This window comes from Gymnoscopelus braueri (assembly GCF_963280865.1).
Source record: "Gymnoscopelus braueri genome assembly, chromosome: 17".
In the NCBI taxonomy this organism is placed as follows: domain Eukaryota; kingdom Metazoa; phylum Chordata; class Actinopteri; order Myctophiformes; family Myctophidae; genus Gymnoscopelus; species Gymnoscopelus braueri.
The window spans coordinates 50,321,126-50,340,801 of record NC_137617.1 but is presented as its reverse complement, the minus strand read 5'-3'; the positions used below and the strand labels follow the sequence as shown (position 1 = coordinate 50,340,801).

The following is a 19,676-nucleotide window of genomic DNA, read 5'->3' as shown; positions in this document are numbered from 1 at the left end:
AGAGGTCCTGGTAGGAGATAAAACCATCATTACTAGAGGTCCTGGTAGGAGATAAAACCAGCAGTACTAGAGGTCCTGGTAGGAGATAAAACCAGCAGTACTAGAGGTTCTGGTAGGAGATAAAACCAGCAGTACTAGAGGTCCTGGTAGGAGATAAAAATACAGCAGGACTAGAGCTCAATGACACATGCCAACCAAAGCGACAAAGTTCCCCAAAAAAACATTTTATTCACATCAGAAAACGTGTTGAACAAAGGTTAGGTTACCCAACAAACCCTGGACGTACAGCTTAACATCACAATAGGTGTTTTTGAAACGTACATTATTTTACAGAGCTGTGCCTTGACCTTTAACCTCAGGGCCTCCAGCTTTCTCCATCCACCGCTCAGTCATGGCTGACAAACCTCTCCAGGCAATACGGGAACGCATCTGTGACATTTTATAGATTTCTTCGGATATTCAAAAAATAGCAGATCTACAAGCTCATGGCGTGGCACCGAGTGCTATTTCAGAAAAAAAAATCATGAATATTTGCGCAAATCTTTGAATGTATATATTTTTTTTTACATTTTTAACTCAAATCTTTGCCTCTGGGGAATGTCTTCTAAATCCTAACAGGTTTTTTTTTAAATGTATGTTGCTATATATTTGAGTTTTGAGAAAAAACGTTTTTTCATGTCAAGGACCACCCAAAATGACATGTATTTGACCACCGACCCCCATCGCAAAATACGTTGTTCCAGGGACCCCCATGAAGCAAAGACTTGAGTTGAAAATGTTCACTTTAAAAAATATATATAAAGATTTGCACAAATGTTCACGAGGCATTTTGGCTTTTTTTCCCCCCCATCATCATCTGTCATTTAGAGCAGTGGTTCTCCACATGGGGTCCATGGACCCCCAGGGGTACTTGAGGATCTTCCAGATCTGTAACTTCTGAGAGTTTAAATGGAACCAATTGGTACACTCTCAGAGTTATGGGGGTCCTTGGTCTAATGCATCCCAAACTGAGAGGGTCCTCGAAATTAAAACGGGTTTGAAAAACCACTGATTTAGAGCTGTGGAACATAGTTGAACCCCGTGTGAAATGTGCCGTGTAACACATTTCACAGGTTATACGTTTCTGTGTAACACATTTCACAGGTTATGAGTTTCTGTGTAACACATTTCACAGGTTATGAGTTTCCATGTAACACATTTCACAGGTTATGAGTTTCCATGTAACACATTTCACAGGTTATGAGTTTCCATGTAACACATCACACAGGTTATGAGTTTCCGTGTAACACATCACACAGGTTATGAGTTTCCATGCTCTGCGGCTCGGCTTCAGATGATCTTCTCAGAACCTAGTTTGGGCCTTTCTTCTCTGGAGGAGGTTCTAACGCTCAGTTCTAGGGACGCAGAACTTACATTTTTCTAAAAAGATAGTGTTGTGAGTTTGTACATTGGCTGATTTCGCTTCTTTTATGGGTCGTGTTTTTCTGGCAGTGGTTCTCAACCTTTTCAGGCCACGCGACCCCCCAAAATAATCATACTTAAACTGGGGACCCCCCAAAATAATCATACTTAAACTGGGGACCCCCCAAAATAATCATATTTAAACTGGGGACCCCCCAAAATAATCATACCCTCACCCTGACAGGCACTTGGAATGTAGGAGTTGAGGCATTACATTTAGTTTGACTCTGTTCCCGAACCACAGATAAATCTGCGGAACCGATCTACAAGCTCTACAACGAGAGGTGTTGTGACCTTGTAGATCTGCTATTTTCAAACTTTTTGCCTCTCTTATATTATTTGACAATTAGGCCGATGTTTGACCAGTTTTTATAGTATAGTGTGTTGATGACTTTTGATGCTGTAATACTCTTTTTTTCTTTTCTTTCTTTTTTTCTTTGAGGTATTAAAAAGGTCTTAAAGGTCCTTAAATTGTCACTTCATGTCATCTGGGGACCCCCCAAACAGGGGACCACCCACCCACAGGTTGAGAACCACTGTTTTATGTCATACTGTAGGGGTAAGTTCTGTTTGTTATAGACATGAACAGAACAAAAATTAAACAATTACAGAACTTCACGGGTTCTGGAGAGTTCCAGGTTCAGGAGAGGGTCCTGGAATACCCTTCAATCCTTGGTGGATGAAAAACAGCCATAACTGTCCCAACGGGCCACCGTGTGCCAGGTGACCAGTAGTAGTAGTAGTGGTGGTGGTGGTGGTGACCTGCACCGGTTCTTTATTACTTCTTGCCTCTGGCCGTCTTGGAGGAAGAGGCAGCTTTCTTCTTGGAGGAAGAGGACGGTTTCTTCTGACAGTACTTCTGTTCCAGACTGCTGAGCAGAGAGCTGAAGCCCGCCTCCCTGGACACACTGTTCTTCTGTAGGAGAGAGAGAGAGACACACACACACACACACACACACACACACACACACACACACTTTTAACCATCTAAAGCCGAAAAATTGTCGATCTACAAGCTGCCGATCTACAGCTTGTAGATCGGCTATTTTTTGGTTTGTGACATCGCCGCACAACTAAGTATGAAATAGGACATTTCTAACCCTAACCCCTAAACCTGACCTCTAAATGTCTAATCTGAATCTTTTCCTAATTGTAAACTGTGTTTTATAACGCACGCCGTTTAATGGAATGTGATCATTCAGACTGATTCAAGTATTTCTAGTTAGTAAACTGTTCAGAGTGGCTCAGGAGGTCAGAACGGAAAAGTTACTGTCCAAGTGCCCTTGAGCAAGACACTGAACCCGTTACTGCCCTTGAGCAAGACACTTAGCCTATTACGCAAAGGCTAAAATGTAACTTAGATATGACCTGGCATCCTATAGTGTGTATAGTAGTGATGAGCGGGCCGACCCGTAACCCGCGGGTGGTCGAGTCAGGATTTCCAGTGATTTCATGGTCACTGAAGTGAGAGCTATGGGTCTATAATCCTTATGTTCTTTTGGACATTGGATTTTGGATAGTGGTTTTATGTGTGAGGTTTTCCAACACAGAGGAATTGTGTGTGTGTCTACAGAGGTTTGAAATATTGGTTGCCACACAGGAGCCAACTCAGATGCAAAGTTTTTGAGGAGAAAAGCACTGCACTCGTCCGGCCCATTAGCTTTCCTTGTGTTAGTACACCGAAACACTCTCCTGACATCCTCTTCAGTGATGATAATTCTGTCTGAGGGGGCAGGTGTTACAGCCTTCAGTATTTCAGTGCACTTAGAGGAATCGCCTAATGATTCGAATCTGGCAAAGAAAGTATTTAGGTCATTAGAAAAGCCAAGTTCATTATCTGTCACAATAGGTTTGGTTGGGGATGACATTCCTGTCATGGATTTCATAGTATCCCACGCCTTTTTGTGATTTTTGGCTTAGAACGCATCCTCTAGATGCTGTCTATGTGTTAATTTTGCCTTAATTTTTGTTTTTAGCTTTCTTTCCGTCAATTTAAGTGCACCGAAGTCTTTGTTTATGAAGGCTATTTTCCTTTCATTTATTACATCTTTTATGTCCTTGGTCACATATGATTTATTGTTCGGATAGATTTTAATTTCCTTTGTAGGAACAACCAGCTGTACACAAAAATTAATATAATCATTTGTAACAGTGGTTATTTCGTCCAATGAACCATCTCTAAAGGTGTCCCAATCTGTACAGTCCAGGCATGCTTTTAGTTGTTCCTTGCTTTCATTTGTCCATGTCCTAACTACTTTCTTCTCCAGTTTTCCCCTCTTCAGTTTTGACTTATAAACTGGAGTTAGGCACACAACATTATGATCAGAGGTCAATATAGGCGGCCCAACCAAGATTATTGGTTTACTTATGTATTACTTTATTATTAGATTATTATTTTTATGCATTTGATGTATTATGATGTATTATCTTGTGTCCTTGCTTACTGTAAGTCGCTCTGGATTAAGAGCGTCTGATAAATGCCTAAACTGTAAACTCTGAACCTGTTACTGCCCTTGAGCAAGACACTGAACCTTTAACACATTGACCGCCAGAGGTTAATCTCATAATGTACTCACCAGTGCCAACGTTTTATTGTTGTTTTTTGTTTTTTTCACGTCGCCATAGACCTCGTTAAAATCCTTAGGATTGAGCTGTGCACTGTTTGTAAACATCGCGGACATCTCCCTGCGGCTACCAGTGAAAACCACGTGTCAAACGGAGCCGCCATGTTGTAGTTAGAACGGTTTATGTTAAACAGTGATCAGCGAGGAGAAAAACTACAATCGAAGAAAATGGCGTTTCAGTGTGCGCTTTAGAATGGAGGCCTACGGGATCTGCAAAACATGATCCTGAATAATTCCATTTCCGGTGGTGTTACAATGAAATGTGCCGTACTAGAAAATGTAAAAGAGTTTTTTTTTTCGAAAAAAAGGAAAAAGCACCACAGCCCGTAGGCTACGGGATCGGCGCTGTACAGTTGGATTTATCGGCCCGTAGGCTACGGGCCCGGCGGTGAGAGTGTTAACTGTTTCTGATGAGCAGATTAGTGGCATTGTTTCCTCTGCTGTCGGTGTGTGTGTGTGTGTGTGTGTGTGTGTGTGTGTGTGTGTGTGTGTGTGTGTGTGTGTGTGTGTGTGTGTGTGTGTGTGTGTGTGTGTGTGTGTGTGTGTGTGTGTGTGTGTGTGTTACAGTAAGCAAGGACACAAGGTAATACATCAAATGCATAGAAATAGTAATCTAGGATCATAGATAAACCAAGAACCTATCATCAGTGGCCTGGGGCGGCAGTGGCTCACGGGTAGAGTGAACTGGAAAACCGCAAGGTTCCCAGTTCGATCCCGGGCTGGGGGGACGCTCCCCTAGAGTTAGTGTGGAAGTGTCCTTGAGCAAGACGCTGAACCCCTAATTGCTCTCGATGAGCAGGTTGGTACCTTGCATGGTTTCCTCCGCCATCGGTGTATGAATGTGTGTGTGAATGGGTTAATGGCACAATCAATGTAAAGCGCTTCGGATAGAAGCGCTATATAAATGCACCATTTACCAGTCTAACAGCATAATATTAAAAGATCAATCATCTGTAGTGAAACTATACACACACTATAGGATGCCATGTCTAAACATGAACCTGACATCTGTCTACATAACATCTAAAATGACTACCATATAGAAATACCTTTACTTATACAGAGAGAGAGGCACGCACGTGCAAGTGTGCGCGCACACACACACAGTACCTTGATAAGAGCCGTCAGACTATTCTCTTCAAGTCCCATGTCCTTTTTCATCTGTTCGCACTCCTCTTCTTCCTTCTTAGCCTGACACACACACACACACACACACACACACACACACACACACACACACACACACACACACACACACACACACACACACACACACACACACACACACACACACACACACACACACACACACACACACACACACACACACACGTTCTGTTAGGTGTGTGTGATGATGAAATCATTTTGTTTGATCGTCACCTTGTCATCAGAGATCTCTGTCTACTGATACATGTGTTGAATGTTCATGCTTTATTCACACAGATGCAGTGGACAGAGAGACAGCTGACACACAGCTGCTGTGTGTAAGGACAGTGAAGTGCACTAGTAGTTCACAAGTAAACGTCATGCACGTCTATTCTGTGTCCCTGGTCCACGGCTACATAAATGACATCGAAAAGAAAAGAAATTCTACCTGCTGCTCCAATAAAATCCCAACAAATAGGAAGTGTGTGTCTGTGTGTGTGTGTGTGTGTGTGTGTGTGTGTGTGTGTGTGTGTGTGTGTGTGTGTGTGTGTGTGCATGCGTGTGTTTTAAAGGTGTTACCTTTCGTTTCCTCGAGGCTTTCTTCTTGCTGCTCTCATGTGTGAAAGCTTGTAAAGCAGGAATCTCTCCTTCATCGATGGCTCCCTGAACACAATACATGACATTACATCCTATTGGCTTGTAGATCTGCAATTTTTGAAAACATTTGTCATTTTGTCAAACATGACAAATGTCTTCTAAATCCTAACAGTTTTTTTGAAAAAAAATATCGTTTCTATATCAGTGGTGCTCAAAACTTTTTCATGTCAAGGACCCCCAAAATGATGATAGGTATTTGACCGCGGACCCCCATCTCAAAATATCTCTGCTGTCCGGCAGGAACCAGCTAACTCCAAAATGTAAATTTTTCAGGAAATGAAAAAAACTAAACAAAAAGTGGAGTTAGGAGGTTTTGTTCATCATTGATTAGAACAGCTGAATGGATCTCCAAACTCACAATGAGGTTGGAGGTCAAAAGGGGGTGGAGCCTGGAGTCAGCCAAACCAGCTAACTCCACCCCCCTTTGGTGGAGTTAGCTGGTTTTGTCAGAAGCACTTTTTAATACTTTTCATTGGTTCAATATTTATTTTTATCAACACACAGACGTAAAAGGTGTTCAATAGCACTGATTTATGGAACAAAAAATGCAAAAGCGGAAACATGGAGTTAGCTGGTTCCTGCCGGACAGCAAAGATATAATATATTCAGAGGTTTGCACAAAATGTTCACAATGTTTCAAAAATAGCAGATCTACAAGCTTGTAGATCTGCTATTTTCGAATAGCCAGAGAAATCTTGAAATGACAGATGTGATCCCCGGGATTGAATGGGTTAACGTTAGGGGCTGTGGTTCTGTTCTCACCAAGAGGGACAACAGTTCCGCCTCCATGGTGGTTGAGTGGTCCGTATGGGTATGGGTGGGCCAAAACACTTTTTACAGATTTTCAAGTTGGGCTCCTGATTCAAATCAATTCAATTCAATTGTATTAACCCATTAAGAACTGAGGCGATTCTTTGAAAAAATCTAAATCCTAACAGTTTTTTGAAAATAAATCAAAATTCAAGATTTTTCAAAAATAGAAGATCTACAAGCTCGTAGCGCGGCACTCGGTGCCGCGCTACGAGCTTGTAGATCTTCTATTTTTGAATAGCCTAAAGAAATCTAAAAGTGACACAGATGCGTTCCAGGTATTAATGGGTTAAAGTGTCAAATCACAACAAGTTGTCTCAAGACACGTTACATGTAGAGAAGAGACCCGACATCGATTTCTGATCCAGAAAAAGCTTTGAGAACCAACTAGGGCTGTCAACTTTCCTCAGAGATTATATTCGAATATTGGTCTTAAAAAATGGCAGATATTCGAATATATTCGAATATTATTATTATTATTATAAAAACATATATATCTTTTTTTTCAAAAACACATTTTTCTTTTTTTTTTTGGACAGAAACAATACAAAAAACAATGTATCGAGTTCTCGGATCCAATAAAACATATCTTTTGTTTGTTTTTATTACTTGATACATTGTTTTTTGTATTGTCCCTGTCATATAAACATTAAAATTCGAATATTAATTTTCATATTCGAATATACATATTTTCCCCATATTCGAGGAATATTCGAAATTCGAATATTAATTCACCAGCCCTAAACCCCACTGACCTGCAGGATGTCTCTGACTCTGGGCTCGTCCTGGTGGCTTCCACACAGCAGGTTGTCCATGATGGAGCCCATGTCTCCCTCACACTCCCTGTAGACCCGGAGCAGGTCCGTCTTCTCCTCCTCTGAGCCCACGTACGTCTTCTCAAAGTCCACGATGTCCTGAGTGCTGATCTGCAGGAGAGAGAGCAGAGCAAAAAAATAAACAGCTTTCCAACACTATAGAAGTTGTGTGTGTGTGGACTTTTTTCTGTTCTGGCCCCACAGTGGTGGAATGAACTCACTGATGTCAGGACAGCAGAGTCACTGCCCATCTTTCACCGCAGACTGAAAACCCACCTCTTCAGGAAACACTACCCTTCCTCTCTGCCTGACCTACTTGTTGTTAATTAGTTGTACGAACGCTTGTTTTATTGTTGTATTGTTTTATTGGATCTTGTTTATTCGATACACTTATTTGTTATAGCTCGTGCTCATTTGATTTTCCTATTTTGTCTCATCTGTTTATGACAATAGGTAGCTGATATATTACACTTTTACCTTAGCGCTAGGTATACTCTTAGTTGCTTGTTTTAGAAGAAAATGTACTTAATATTTCTGGTGATTAGTAGTTTTCGTTCACTACCTATGTTGATGCACTTATTGTAAGTCTCTTTGGATAAAAGCGTCTGCTAAATGACTGTAATGTGCATGTGCGTGTGCGCGTGCGTACCTTAGGGAACAGTATTCTCCAGTATTGGCTCCAGTCTCTGTCTGTGTTGATCGAATCGGAGTCTTCTTCTATGGTTCCCTGTTCGTCATAGAGCGCCCTCTGCTCCTGGTCCGCCAGCACTGCATACACTTTACCCAGGGTCTGCACGCACACACCACACACACACACACACACACACACACACACACACACACACACACACACACACACTGTAACAGGCCTAATTGGAAGCGTTTTTTAATCACAATATAAGGATACTAAGGATTATGATGCCCCCCCAGCCCCCCCCCCCCCCCACGGTCCTACCTGGAACTTGCTGGTGGCCTGGGGGTCGTCGGGGGCGCGGTCAGGGTGGACCCTCAGAGAGCTCTTGTAGTAGCCCCGCCTGACCTCCGCCTCCGACGCCGTCCTGGCCACGCCCAGAACCTCGTACAGGCCGCCGCACGTCCCGAACAGAGCCTGGCACTCGTCCAGCAGACCCATGATCTGTCAACGACACGCAGACGTGTAAAGTAACTAAGTACATTTACTTAAGTACTGTACTTAAGTACAATTTTGAGGTATTTGTACTTTACTTGAGTATTTCCAATTTCCAATACTTTTACTTCTACTCCACTACATCTCAGAGGCAAATATTGTCCTTCTACTCCACAACAATTATTTGAAAGCTTTTGGTTACTAGTTACTTTTCAGATCTACATTATGATATTATAAAACATACATTAACCACTTATGCCCTATTTTATACATAGGCTATTTGAAAATAGCCGATCTACAAGCTCACACGCGACGTGTTGTGAGCTTGTTAGATCGGTATTTTTATTTGGTATTTTAAGTACATTTTGATGCCAATACTTTTGTACTTTTACTCAAGTAAATTTTGAATTCTGGACTTTTACTTGTAACAGAGTATTTTTATATTGCAGTATTGGTACTTTTACTTAAGTAAAGAATTTGAGTACTTTTTCCACCACGGTTGCATGGTTCATGATGTGAGACATAGTTATTATATCAACGCTACTTCACTGTCACGTCGTCACACATTGATAAATAATGACAAAATATCAGTAGAAGTAACAGATTAATAACAAACACGTATTTATGCAAAAGTCACAGACACACGTTTTAGCCTCAGAGTCATGTCTGTTAAGATGAACAATAATAACAAGATATGGTATTAGTGTGTAGCTGCTTCTAATGACACACACACACACACACACACACACACACACACACACACACACACAGTCAGACAGACAGACACAGAGACAGACAGTCAGACAGACAGACAGACAGACAGACAGACAGACAGACACCTCTCATTTAACATGTGATGACATTTAGATTATTAAATTTAAATGAATGACATTCACAGTATTTTACAGTGCAGTATAGACGTTAGCCTTGTTGTTGCTAACATGTAGCTGCTAACCTCCTCCTCCATGTTGACTCACATGTCAACAAAGGTAATAAAACATAAAGCTTATATTATGTTATGTTGCTAACATGTAGCTGCTAACCTCATCCTCCACATGAACCTACATGTTCACTCAGATATCTACAACACTAATAAAACGTACAGCTTATATGATATTATATTATATAATATGACATATTATTTTATATTATATTATTTGCCCTAGATAAAGACTATCGTAAATGTATTTTTTATCGATTTTGAATTTTTTTTTTAAATCTCTGCGAATCTTAGCTCCACCCCCCCCCCAGTTCGCTGTGGAATGTCATCAGTAAAGCCCGTATTTCTCCAAACATGTACAAATGATAAATACAAGGTGTTTACCCGCTTGACCCAAATGTTAACTAGGTGTCCGAAGTATTTGTGTAATGTATTAGTCCATATTATTCAATAAATAAGTGTTTTAGTCCCGTTGGTGGCCGAACGCCATTCCCCCCCCTCGATTACTTCCTGTTTACATTGAGTGTAATTCCGTGTTTCACCTGATGCGCTCCGTCACTACCGCCCATTGGGAACTTCCCACAGAATGGGCCAGACCGGATTAAAACACTTCTTTATTTAAACATATGCACTAATACATTACACAAACACACCGGACACCTAGTTAACATGTGGGTCAAGCGGGTGAACACCTTATATTTATCATTTGTACATGTTTGGAGAAATACGGGCTTTACTGGTGACATTCCAGGGCAATCTGGGGGGAGTGGAGCTAAAAACCACTATGCAAATGTTAAAATCTACGATAGTCTTCATCTATGGCTAATATTATATTATATAATATTATGGAGCTAACATGTAGCTAAAGGCTCATCCTCCACATGAACCTACATCAACAACAGTAATAAAACATACAGCTTATATTTCATAATGTTGTTGTTTTTACCTTTCTGTAAGAGCTGTGTGTGTGTGTGTGTTTCTCCCGCGAACTCGCTGTGCTTACGTAATGATAACGTCACATCCTGTTTCTCCTCAGTGTCGCCCTCGCCTCCACACTCTGCGCTTTGAGTTGCATCGTGATGCAAAATGCATTAAAATGTGTATGATAGCGCCCTCTGGCGGTTGATCTACCAAGTCTATGTAATAAAAAGCGCTGGATTTATTTATTGTTATTTTAGCTTCATAATAAACTTGGGTTTTTAATTCTTGTAGTACTGATAAAGATCAGTTTTATGTGACGTTAGACTTTGGACGCTTAACTTGACGCGCATATTATGATTTTATTTTGAAACCCCTCTACCGGAAGTGACCGGAGGACTGCTCGCTTTTGACAGAACATTTGACTTGACTCATTGTGTTTACATCCGGTAGCCTGCTAGCCTGCTAGCTTCTAAAATGAAGTAAAACGTCCTGCATTTATTATAAACCTGTTCTTTATCTCAATCGACAGTTGTGTTAAATAACCTTCTGTCCTTTAGTGCAACAATAAAACACGTAACACCTTCTAGTAGATATGAATATAAAATAAAGCTAACTGTAGCTAAAGCTAACTCAAACTGCGCAATAGCGGAAACGCTTGCGTGACGTTAGACTTTGGCCCCTTAACTTGACGCGCAGAGCATGATTTTATTTTGAAAATCCCTCGCCGGAAATGGCCGGAAGACTGCTCGCTTTTGACAGAACATTTGACTTATTGTGTTTACATCCGGTTAGCCTGTTAGCCTGCTAGCTTCTATAATGAAATAAAACGTCCTGCATTTATTATAAAACTGTTCTTTCAATGAATCCAACAGTTGTGTTAAATAATCGCCAATCTTTATACTATAAGAATAAAAACCCAAGTTTATTATGAAGCTAAAATAACGCTATAAACAATAAATAAAGCCAGCGCTTTATATTACATTGACTTGGTAGATCAACCACCAGAGGGCGCTATCATCCACATGTTAAAGCATTTGGCATCACAATGTAGTCTCGCGTAGCCAGACAACTATCTGGAACTACAACTCCCAAAATCCGAGAGAGGAAACTGGCACTTCCGTTCATGAAAATATCTTTTAAAATATCTTTACATTTTACTTTTTATTTTCCATTTCTGCTAAGCAGCGAGCTATGTATACTTAGATGATTTGTATTTATATATTAGGATACATTTGCGCGACCGTAAAGACGAAACGGAAATAGCAATGTTGAACCACTGGGCAATAAAACAATAGCAGATCTACAAGCCCACACCGCGTTGCATCCTTGACGAGCCAGTTATATGAATTAATAAAGTGAATATACAGTATGAATGAATAATGCATTATATTCACAAATTATACAAAAAAAAGAAGGAATAAAGAAGAATAAAGAAATGAATGCAGGATAACCATGCAGAGAACAACACTCCTCTCAACTGGTATCTATTAACCATCTGGGCACTAGGGACATGTGGACGAGTGGGCACTTAGGGGTGGAGATAACTAACTGGGCACCTGGACGAGTGGGCACCGGGATAACTGGGCACTAGGGACATGTGGCCACCTGGATGAGTGGGCACCTAAATTAGGATTCGTGTCCACAAGTGTTTTACTTTACATAGCAAGCTGCTTTGTTGTTGCTAAGTGATATTTAACCCACTATAGATGGGTTTCCGCGCGACGTCATCACAGAGCAGAGTGTGCAATCTGCGCATGCGGGAGGTAGAACGACCCGGAAGTGCCATTCACTCTATTGTTATTTTCGGGATTTAGATAGGCATAATGCTGCTATTATAGGCATAATAGGCATAATGCTGCTATTATATACAGACAGATACAACTTCCGACAAATCATTTTTATTGAGTAAAGAAGATATTACAAACTGCATCATTTAATCTACTTTCATTAAACCCGGTGAAGACCATTTATTTTATCAATGTACAATGGCCAGAGCTGCTGCGGGTAATAGCGCCCTCTACAGGCTCTTCCCTCCACTGCGCGCGCATCATCCTCTCATGTTTACAAACGGGAAACCCATCTATTCCTTCAACCCCCAAACATAAGAGTTTATTTGTCAAAATAGAAATACTGTTAAAAAAAATAGAACAAATTGGAAAATGTTAAAATACCAAATAGATTAAGGATACCCCAAAAAATGGTCAAATGATCAATGTTAGGATAGAGAAAACATAGCTAAACAGTACACTATAAAATGATAGAAAAAATATTGTAGCCTGCCCTATACTGTTAAAAAAAATAGAACAGTACACTATACAATTATACAAAAACATTGAGATAAATAGTAACCTATTGTAAAAAAAATAGAGGGGGAAAAAGAACATTCTGAAATTAATGCTAATAATAATAATTTGCTTTCTAATGTAGCTGCTGTACTGAATGATGAACAATCGGTCAAATTAACTAACCACACTCAGCCACTAGATGGCGTGCTCTACCCAGGTTGTGTATGTGTGTGTGTGACCCTTTAAAGCCAGCCTGGTGAACCTGCTACTACAATCATTACGTTTCCAAGATGGCTTCGTTATTATAGGTGGTGTCTGTCTGAGTGTCTGTGACTCTGTGTGTCTGTGTCTGTGTCTGTGTCTGTGTCTGTGTCTGTGTCTGTGTCTGTGTCTGTGTCTGTGTGTGTGTGTGCGTGCGTGTGCGTGCAAATGCATTTGTGTCTCCTACCGGAATCAATGGGGCTAAATTTATTATAATCAAATAATAAAGGAAGGAATGCGACAAAAACAAAAAAATATCCATGAATTCAAGGCTCCATGGGGTGAGTAATCAATAGAAAAAAAGTTATTTGGGGGGTGAACTACCCCTTTAAGTCAGACATGACAGCTTTAAGGAGGAGGAGCCTATAGTTCCCTAGAATAAAGGTTTATTCTAGTAAAGCAGGAGGACACATGGACGGACCTTCAGACCTACAGGACTGTTCCTCTGGAAACCTGCCGGCTCTTATGTATTCATTTAGATCCATTCATACGCTTTAAACGTGTTAGATATATTCTATTTATCAGCAGAATGACATCAGACCCAAACAAAGTGTGTAATAATTCTTCACAGTCCAGATCTTTAAACGGTCAGTAAACCTACAGATCTCATACAGCAGACACACAGACATCTCTGTATCTCTGTAGGATAAAAACTAATAGACATGGAAGAAGTGAAGATTACAAACATATATAGTCTATATTATGGTTTTGTATTGTTCCTGGATGGATCGATACAGTATTATTTAAATGGCAGGAGAAACGCAACAATGTAACTCAATACAGAGATCAGAGATGCAGTCAGAGTGAGAAGGATCAGTAAAGATGTTATATTATAGATTCTACATGATGTCAAGAGGATTAATGTGGACGTAAAGCACAGTGGATCCCGGTTCTACTACATCATCATTATCGTCATATCGTCACGGACCGGGTACCGGGAGGACCGGGTACCGGGTCACCGGGAGGTCCGGCTGTGAGCGTCTCTAACGCGGCCACGGCAGCATCGATGCTCGGGTCTAAAACACCGAGGTAGAGACTGGGAGGATCAAGTTGCTTTGCGAGTTGCTGATCCGGTCTGAGGTCCTGTACCGGATACGGAAACGTTGTTTGAATTGTATGTGTGCGGTGCAAATGACCGGATACAGTAGGGCGGGCTCTAGACCGGATCACACCGGTTGATTCGCAATAGAAACCAAGCTTCCCACGGGTGCTGCGGAAAGCCTGGTGGAGGAGGAGGTTCACACCGAGGACAGTCTGTAGGAGGAGGAGGAGGAGGAGGAGGAGGAGCAGGAGGAGGAGGAGGAGGAGGAGGAGGAGGAGGAGGAGGAGGAGGAGGAGGACACGGTCTCCTCCGGCCTGGGATTCAATAATCACCTCCTCTCCTCATTGATGTGATGTCCACTCCTCGTACTAGAATATAATAAGGAGTGATGGAGACCCAGAGAGGAGGTCCCTCTAAGGTAGGAGACCACACTGACCATAAATATATTTTAAAAAATCACCTAACAACTACAATGAGTTGTGACAGTGATGCAAAATGCGTTGTGAGCTTGTAGATCTGCTATTTTCACTAGTTTTTGACAATTTCTTTGACACTGTTTTGAAATGTTATTATTATTATTATTATTATTATTATTATTATTATTATTATTATTATTATTATTATTATTTTTTTTATTATTATTATTTTCCCGATTAAGATTGGAGGACAGTCAGCCTGTTTCAGTGGTGGAAAGTAACTAAGTACATTTACTTAAGTACTGTACTTAAGTACATTTTTGAGGTATTTGTACTTTACTTGAGTATTTCCAATTTCCAATACTTTTACTTCTACTCCACTACATCTCAAAGGCAAATATTGTACTTTTACTCCACTACAATTATTTGAAAACTTTAGTTACTAGTTACTTTTCAGATATAAATTATGATATTATAAAAAACATACATTAACCACTTTAGCCTTATTTTATACCTAGGCTATTTGAAAATAGCCGATCTGCAAGCTTGTGAGCTTGCAGATCTGCTCTTTTCAAATATTTTAGTACTTTTACTTTTGGTACTTTAAGTACATTTTGATGCCAATACTTTTGTACTTTTACTCAAGTACATTTTTAATTCTGGACTTTTACTTGTAACAGAGTATTTTTATATTGCAGTATTGGTACTTTTACTTAAGTAAAGAATTTGAGTACTTTTTCCACCATCGGCCTGTTTTAGCACTTCAATAGCACACCTAGTGACTGATCTTTCAACAGACCATGATAACCATCTAGCCTTGGATCAAAACTATCATAGATTTGATCGAGTCTGACTTTTACTTTGGTGATCTACGATAGTCTTGGCTGCAACCCAGCAGTGCGTCCTGCACTTTGACCAGTAGAACCTAAATTACTACTAGCGGTCCGGAGTCTTTGTTCACTGTATAAAGCCGTGTGTTTCAATAAAGAAGTGTTTTAATCCCGTCTGTGGCCGAACTTCATTCCCCCCCCCCTCGTTTACTTCCTCTTTACATTGAATGTAATACCGGTTTTCACCTGATGCGCCCTGTCACTTCCATCCATTGAGGAATACAGGAAACTTTGACACAGACGTGATTAAAACACATATTTATTGAAAAATACGGACTAATACAGTAAACAAAGACTCCGCAGCGCTACATAACATATGGGAAAACCGGGTAAGCACATTATATATATTTTTTGTACATGTACGGAGAAGTACGGGCTTTACTGGTGAAAGTGCAGCCCACTCTGGGGGGTGCAGCCAAGACTATCACAGATATACAAATGTAAAAATCGATAAAATACATCTATGATAGTCGTGATCCAAGGCTAATAGACATCTATGTAAGCCCTCAAAACAAGTTATTTTAATAGTGGAGAAAACCCCATCAGGGACATTTGAGTGTTCTTAGAGATATTTTGCCGGGACTCGGGACACCCGGCCAGCTTGAAACCAAGATAATTCTGGGCAAACCGGTCCGGGACGTCTGGTGAAAGTGGGGTCCGGGGACCCCCAGGGGTTCTTAAGGGGGTTCCCAGCTAAATGAGTTCATATAGCGTTGGCTATTTGAAACATTTTTGAACGATTTGGAATATATATATATATATATATATATATTACATTTTAACAACACACATCTTGTATCCCCCATACAAGATGTGTGTTGTTAAAATGTAATATATATATATATATATATATATTCCAAATCGTTCAAAAATGTTTCAAATAGCCAACGCTATATGAACTCATTTAGCTGGGAACAACGTCCCTGGCACATCATATTTTCAGATGGGCCTGAAGCCGATTCTACATGTCTCCTAAAGCTCAACAGCATTCTGAAAAACGTATGTTTCTATATCAGTGGTGCTCAATCTTTTTCATGTCAAGGACCCCCAAAATTATGTATTTGGCCACGGACCCCCTTCAAAATATGTTGTTCCAGGGACCCCCAGAAGCAAAGATTTGAGTTAAAAATGTTCGCTTTAAAAATATATATATTCAAAGATTTGCACACATTTTCGCTTGTATATCTGCTATTTTTGAATAGCCCAAAGTGTAAAATAATGCTTTTTTAGCTCAAATCAAAAAATGACACAGTTCCAGGTCTTAATGGGTTAATGTGGGAAAAGTTTGAGAAGCAGTGCTCTATGAGGATGGTGTCGGCTCACATTCAGATCTGTGTTGTCATTCTCAACAGGAGGGCAGTGGGAGCAGTGGGGGTCCGGACCCCCCCGACACACACACTGAGGCCTGTGGGGGTCCGGACCCCCCCGACACACACGCTGAGGCCTGTGGGGGTCCGGACCCCCCCGACACACACACTGAGGCCTGTGGGGGTCCGGACCCCCCCGACACACACGCTGAGGCCTGTGGGGGTCCGGACCCCCCCGACACACACGCTGAGGCCTGTGGGGGTCCGGACCCCCCCGACACACACGCTGAGGCCTGTGGGGGTCCGGACCCCCCTGACACACACGCTGAGGCCTGTGGGGGTCCGGACCCCCCCGACACACACGCTGAGGCCTGTGGGGGTCCGGACCCCCCCGACACACACGCTGAGGCCTGTGGGGGTCCGGACCCCCCCGACACACACACTCTCAGACTGTCAGGAGGTTCTGGGGTCCTGATGGACTCTGGCTCTCCAACTGAACACCACACCGAGACCCCCAGGATGAAGACTGAAATACTGAACGGTGAGTTCATGTTGGAGTCTGTCTGTCTGTCTGTCTGTCTGTCTGTCTGTCTGTCTGTCTGTCTGTCTGTCTGTCTGTCTGTCTGTCTGTCTGTCTGTCTGTCTGTAAAGTAAAAAAATGCATCAAATGTTTTGAAAACGCGGAAAAGGAGAAAAAACACTGATATTTGTGTTAAAATGTAGGACGTAAAGATTAAACTTCAATAAATACTTGAAGTACAGATACCTAAAAACTCGACTTACAATACATACAACGAATGATTTCTACTTTGTTTCAGCCCTCAATGAACAATACATACTACATGATATGTACTCCCATGACAGTTTCTGTATTTTGTGCATCTAGTATCTCTGCATGCAACTTCTGCAAAACAAATGCTCTTCCTACACAGTAAAACCCTCATTAGTCATTTCACTGACAGTAGTCGTCAACTTAAATGTGTAATCTTGACACAGCCCCTAGACGTCCTAGTTGTCTCTGATGTGACTGTGTGGTGTTGTTCAGGTGAAACGGAGGCTGTCGGCTGTTCTTCGGACCCCCGGGCGCTGCGGACCCCTCCAGACGGTAGTCCTAACCCTCCAGACGGTAGTCCTAACCCTCCAGACGGTAGTCCTAACCCTCCAGACGGTAGTCCTAACCCTCCAGACAGTAGTCCCACTCCCCGGCCGGCTGCAGAGGACATGAAACCCGGGCCTGACGGAGGAGAAGTCCGGCTTCAGAGCGCAGAACCACCACAGCCTGACCACGCCCCCTCCTCCTCCTCATCATCCTCCTCTTCCTCTCACCATGCAGAGGGAAACGCAAGACCCTCCTCATCCTCGGACCCGGCTCCCCCCGCCAGGACGCAGGAGGAGAAGGAGGAGAAGGAGGAGAAGGAGGAGAAGGAGGAGGTGGAGGGAGAGGAGGAGGTGGAGGGAGAGGAGGAGGAGGAGGGAGAGGAGGAGGAGGAGGTGGAGGGAGAGGAGGCCTCAGCCCTGGGACTCTCCTACCAGCCGGCCCCCCTGGGCTCCAGTTCTCTGCCCGGCAGTGTGAGCTGTGACCCGCCCCCCCGCCTCGGTCCAGCGGACCGGCTGGACGACGACGACGATGACGGGTGTGACGACGACGCGTTCGAACCCCAGCAGAGCCACCAGGAGGAGGAGGAGGAGGAGGAGGAGGAGGGGTCTGCGTGTCGGGGGTCCAGGAACACGTTCCGGAGCAGCCGGAGGCAGAGCGCCCCGGCGGGGGAGCTGGCCCAGGACGAGGCTCCGGAGGCCGGGGAACAAACCGACCTGCAGTCCAGGAGGCCCGGGATAGCAGAGTACCTGGGAGACAGGTGAGACACGCACCTGTACCTGTCTCACACCTGTTCACTCTCCTGTTCACAGTCTAATGTCATGCAGCATGCTCTATCATTTTTAATGTTGTCAAAGTTAACGTGTTATTGAGGCGTCGACACATGACCGAATTAACGGCGTTAATATTTTTATCCCATTAATCGCCCAATTAGAAAATCGTCTTTTTTGACCCTTTGAAGCATCCGTAGGTCTTAATATCCACATGGCCTCCTGATCTGAACGCAGGGGGTGTTCAGACCCCTGTGATTGCTGTGATTGGTTTAGATGCGCATAGGGGATGCGCATCTAAACCAATCACAGCAATTGTGGGTCTGGATGTTAGGCCATTTCAGCCAATCACAGCGACTTTGGAACGTGTATCACACGCCATTTCTGTCTCTCGCGGGGTCTGTCACTACACCCCAGCCAGAGCGCACCGTAGACGGAGCGCACGGCCAGTGAGAGACAGCTGACACTCCACCCGCTCTGCGAAGCTCATTTCCTGGCCACAAGCATTTGGAAGTTGGCTCGTGTCTCTTCCAAAGTACCGGTGTTTCCTTGGCTTCACTGCCGACAAAATGAACTTGAAGCTTGGCTGAATGAATAAGGAAACACTGCGGAACGCCGAAATGAGTTCGGGATGTCACTCAAAACATCTCAGTGGCACCGTACAGACGACTTTAGGACGTTACCCCCGAACCTCTGAATGAGCTGTCATATTGTTGTCTGGACTGAGCCCAACCGAATTTATTTCTGCATTAAAAGTCGACTTCTGCTCCTGGCTTTTGATGTGAACAGTGTCATACACTCATACTTTGACAAGCCCCCAGCCCCCCAACTTAAAACCACTTCTAGAACACCTTTGATTATACAGAGAAATCATACAGAGAGCGGGTGGGTGGGTGAGTGAGTGAGTGAGTGAGTGAGTGAGTGAGTGAGTGAGTGAGTGAGTGAGTGAGTGAGTGAGTGAGAAATAATAAATAGTGCTTATGTTTGTACACCAGAGAGGATATAATTTATAACATAATTAAGATAACATTAGTGTTTTAATGTATTGGGTACATAATAACAGTATAGTATAGTATATATAATAATAATAAATAATACATTTGTAATGC

General features: G+C 42.4%; 2 protein-coding genes across 2 annotated transcripts in view; one reads left to right on the top strand and one right to left on the bottom strand.

The window, feature by feature from the left end:
• Nucleotides 1-204: 204 nt before the first annotated feature.
• LOC308104487 (dnaJ homolog subfamily C member 9-like) lies at nt 205-10,603 on the bottom strand. Its single transcript, XM_080454922.1, has 7 exons — nt 10,526-10,603; nt 8,469-8,648; nt 8,163-8,303; nt 7,454-7,624; nt 5,811-5,894; nt 5,196-5,276; nt 205-2,377 (listed from the first exon to the last, which is right to left on the bottom strand). Exons 2-7 carry the CDS (start codon nt 8,643-8,645, stop codon nt 2,240-2,242), a joined length of 792 nt encoding a protein of 263 aa, XP_080311048.1. The 5' UTR covers nt 8,646-8,648; nt 10,526-10,603; the 3' UTR covers nt 205-2,239.
• A 6,547-nt stretch (nt 10,604-17,150) lies between these two features.
• The window catches only part of LOC308104284 (TBC1 domain family member 12-like), a 17,199-nt gene continuing 14,673 nt past the window's right edge, over nt 17,151-19,676 (top strand). Inside the window, exons 1-3 of the mRNA XM_080454682.1 lie at nt 17,151-17,242; nt 17,747-17,872; nt 18,203-18,557. Coding sequence (XP_080310808.1) covers nt 17,176-17,242; nt 17,747-17,872; nt 18,203-18,557 — 548 coding nt within the window. The 5' untranslated portion in view covers nt 17,151-17,175. The remainder of the gene's footprint in view (nt 17,243-17,746; nt 17,873-18,202; nt 18,558-19,676) is intronic.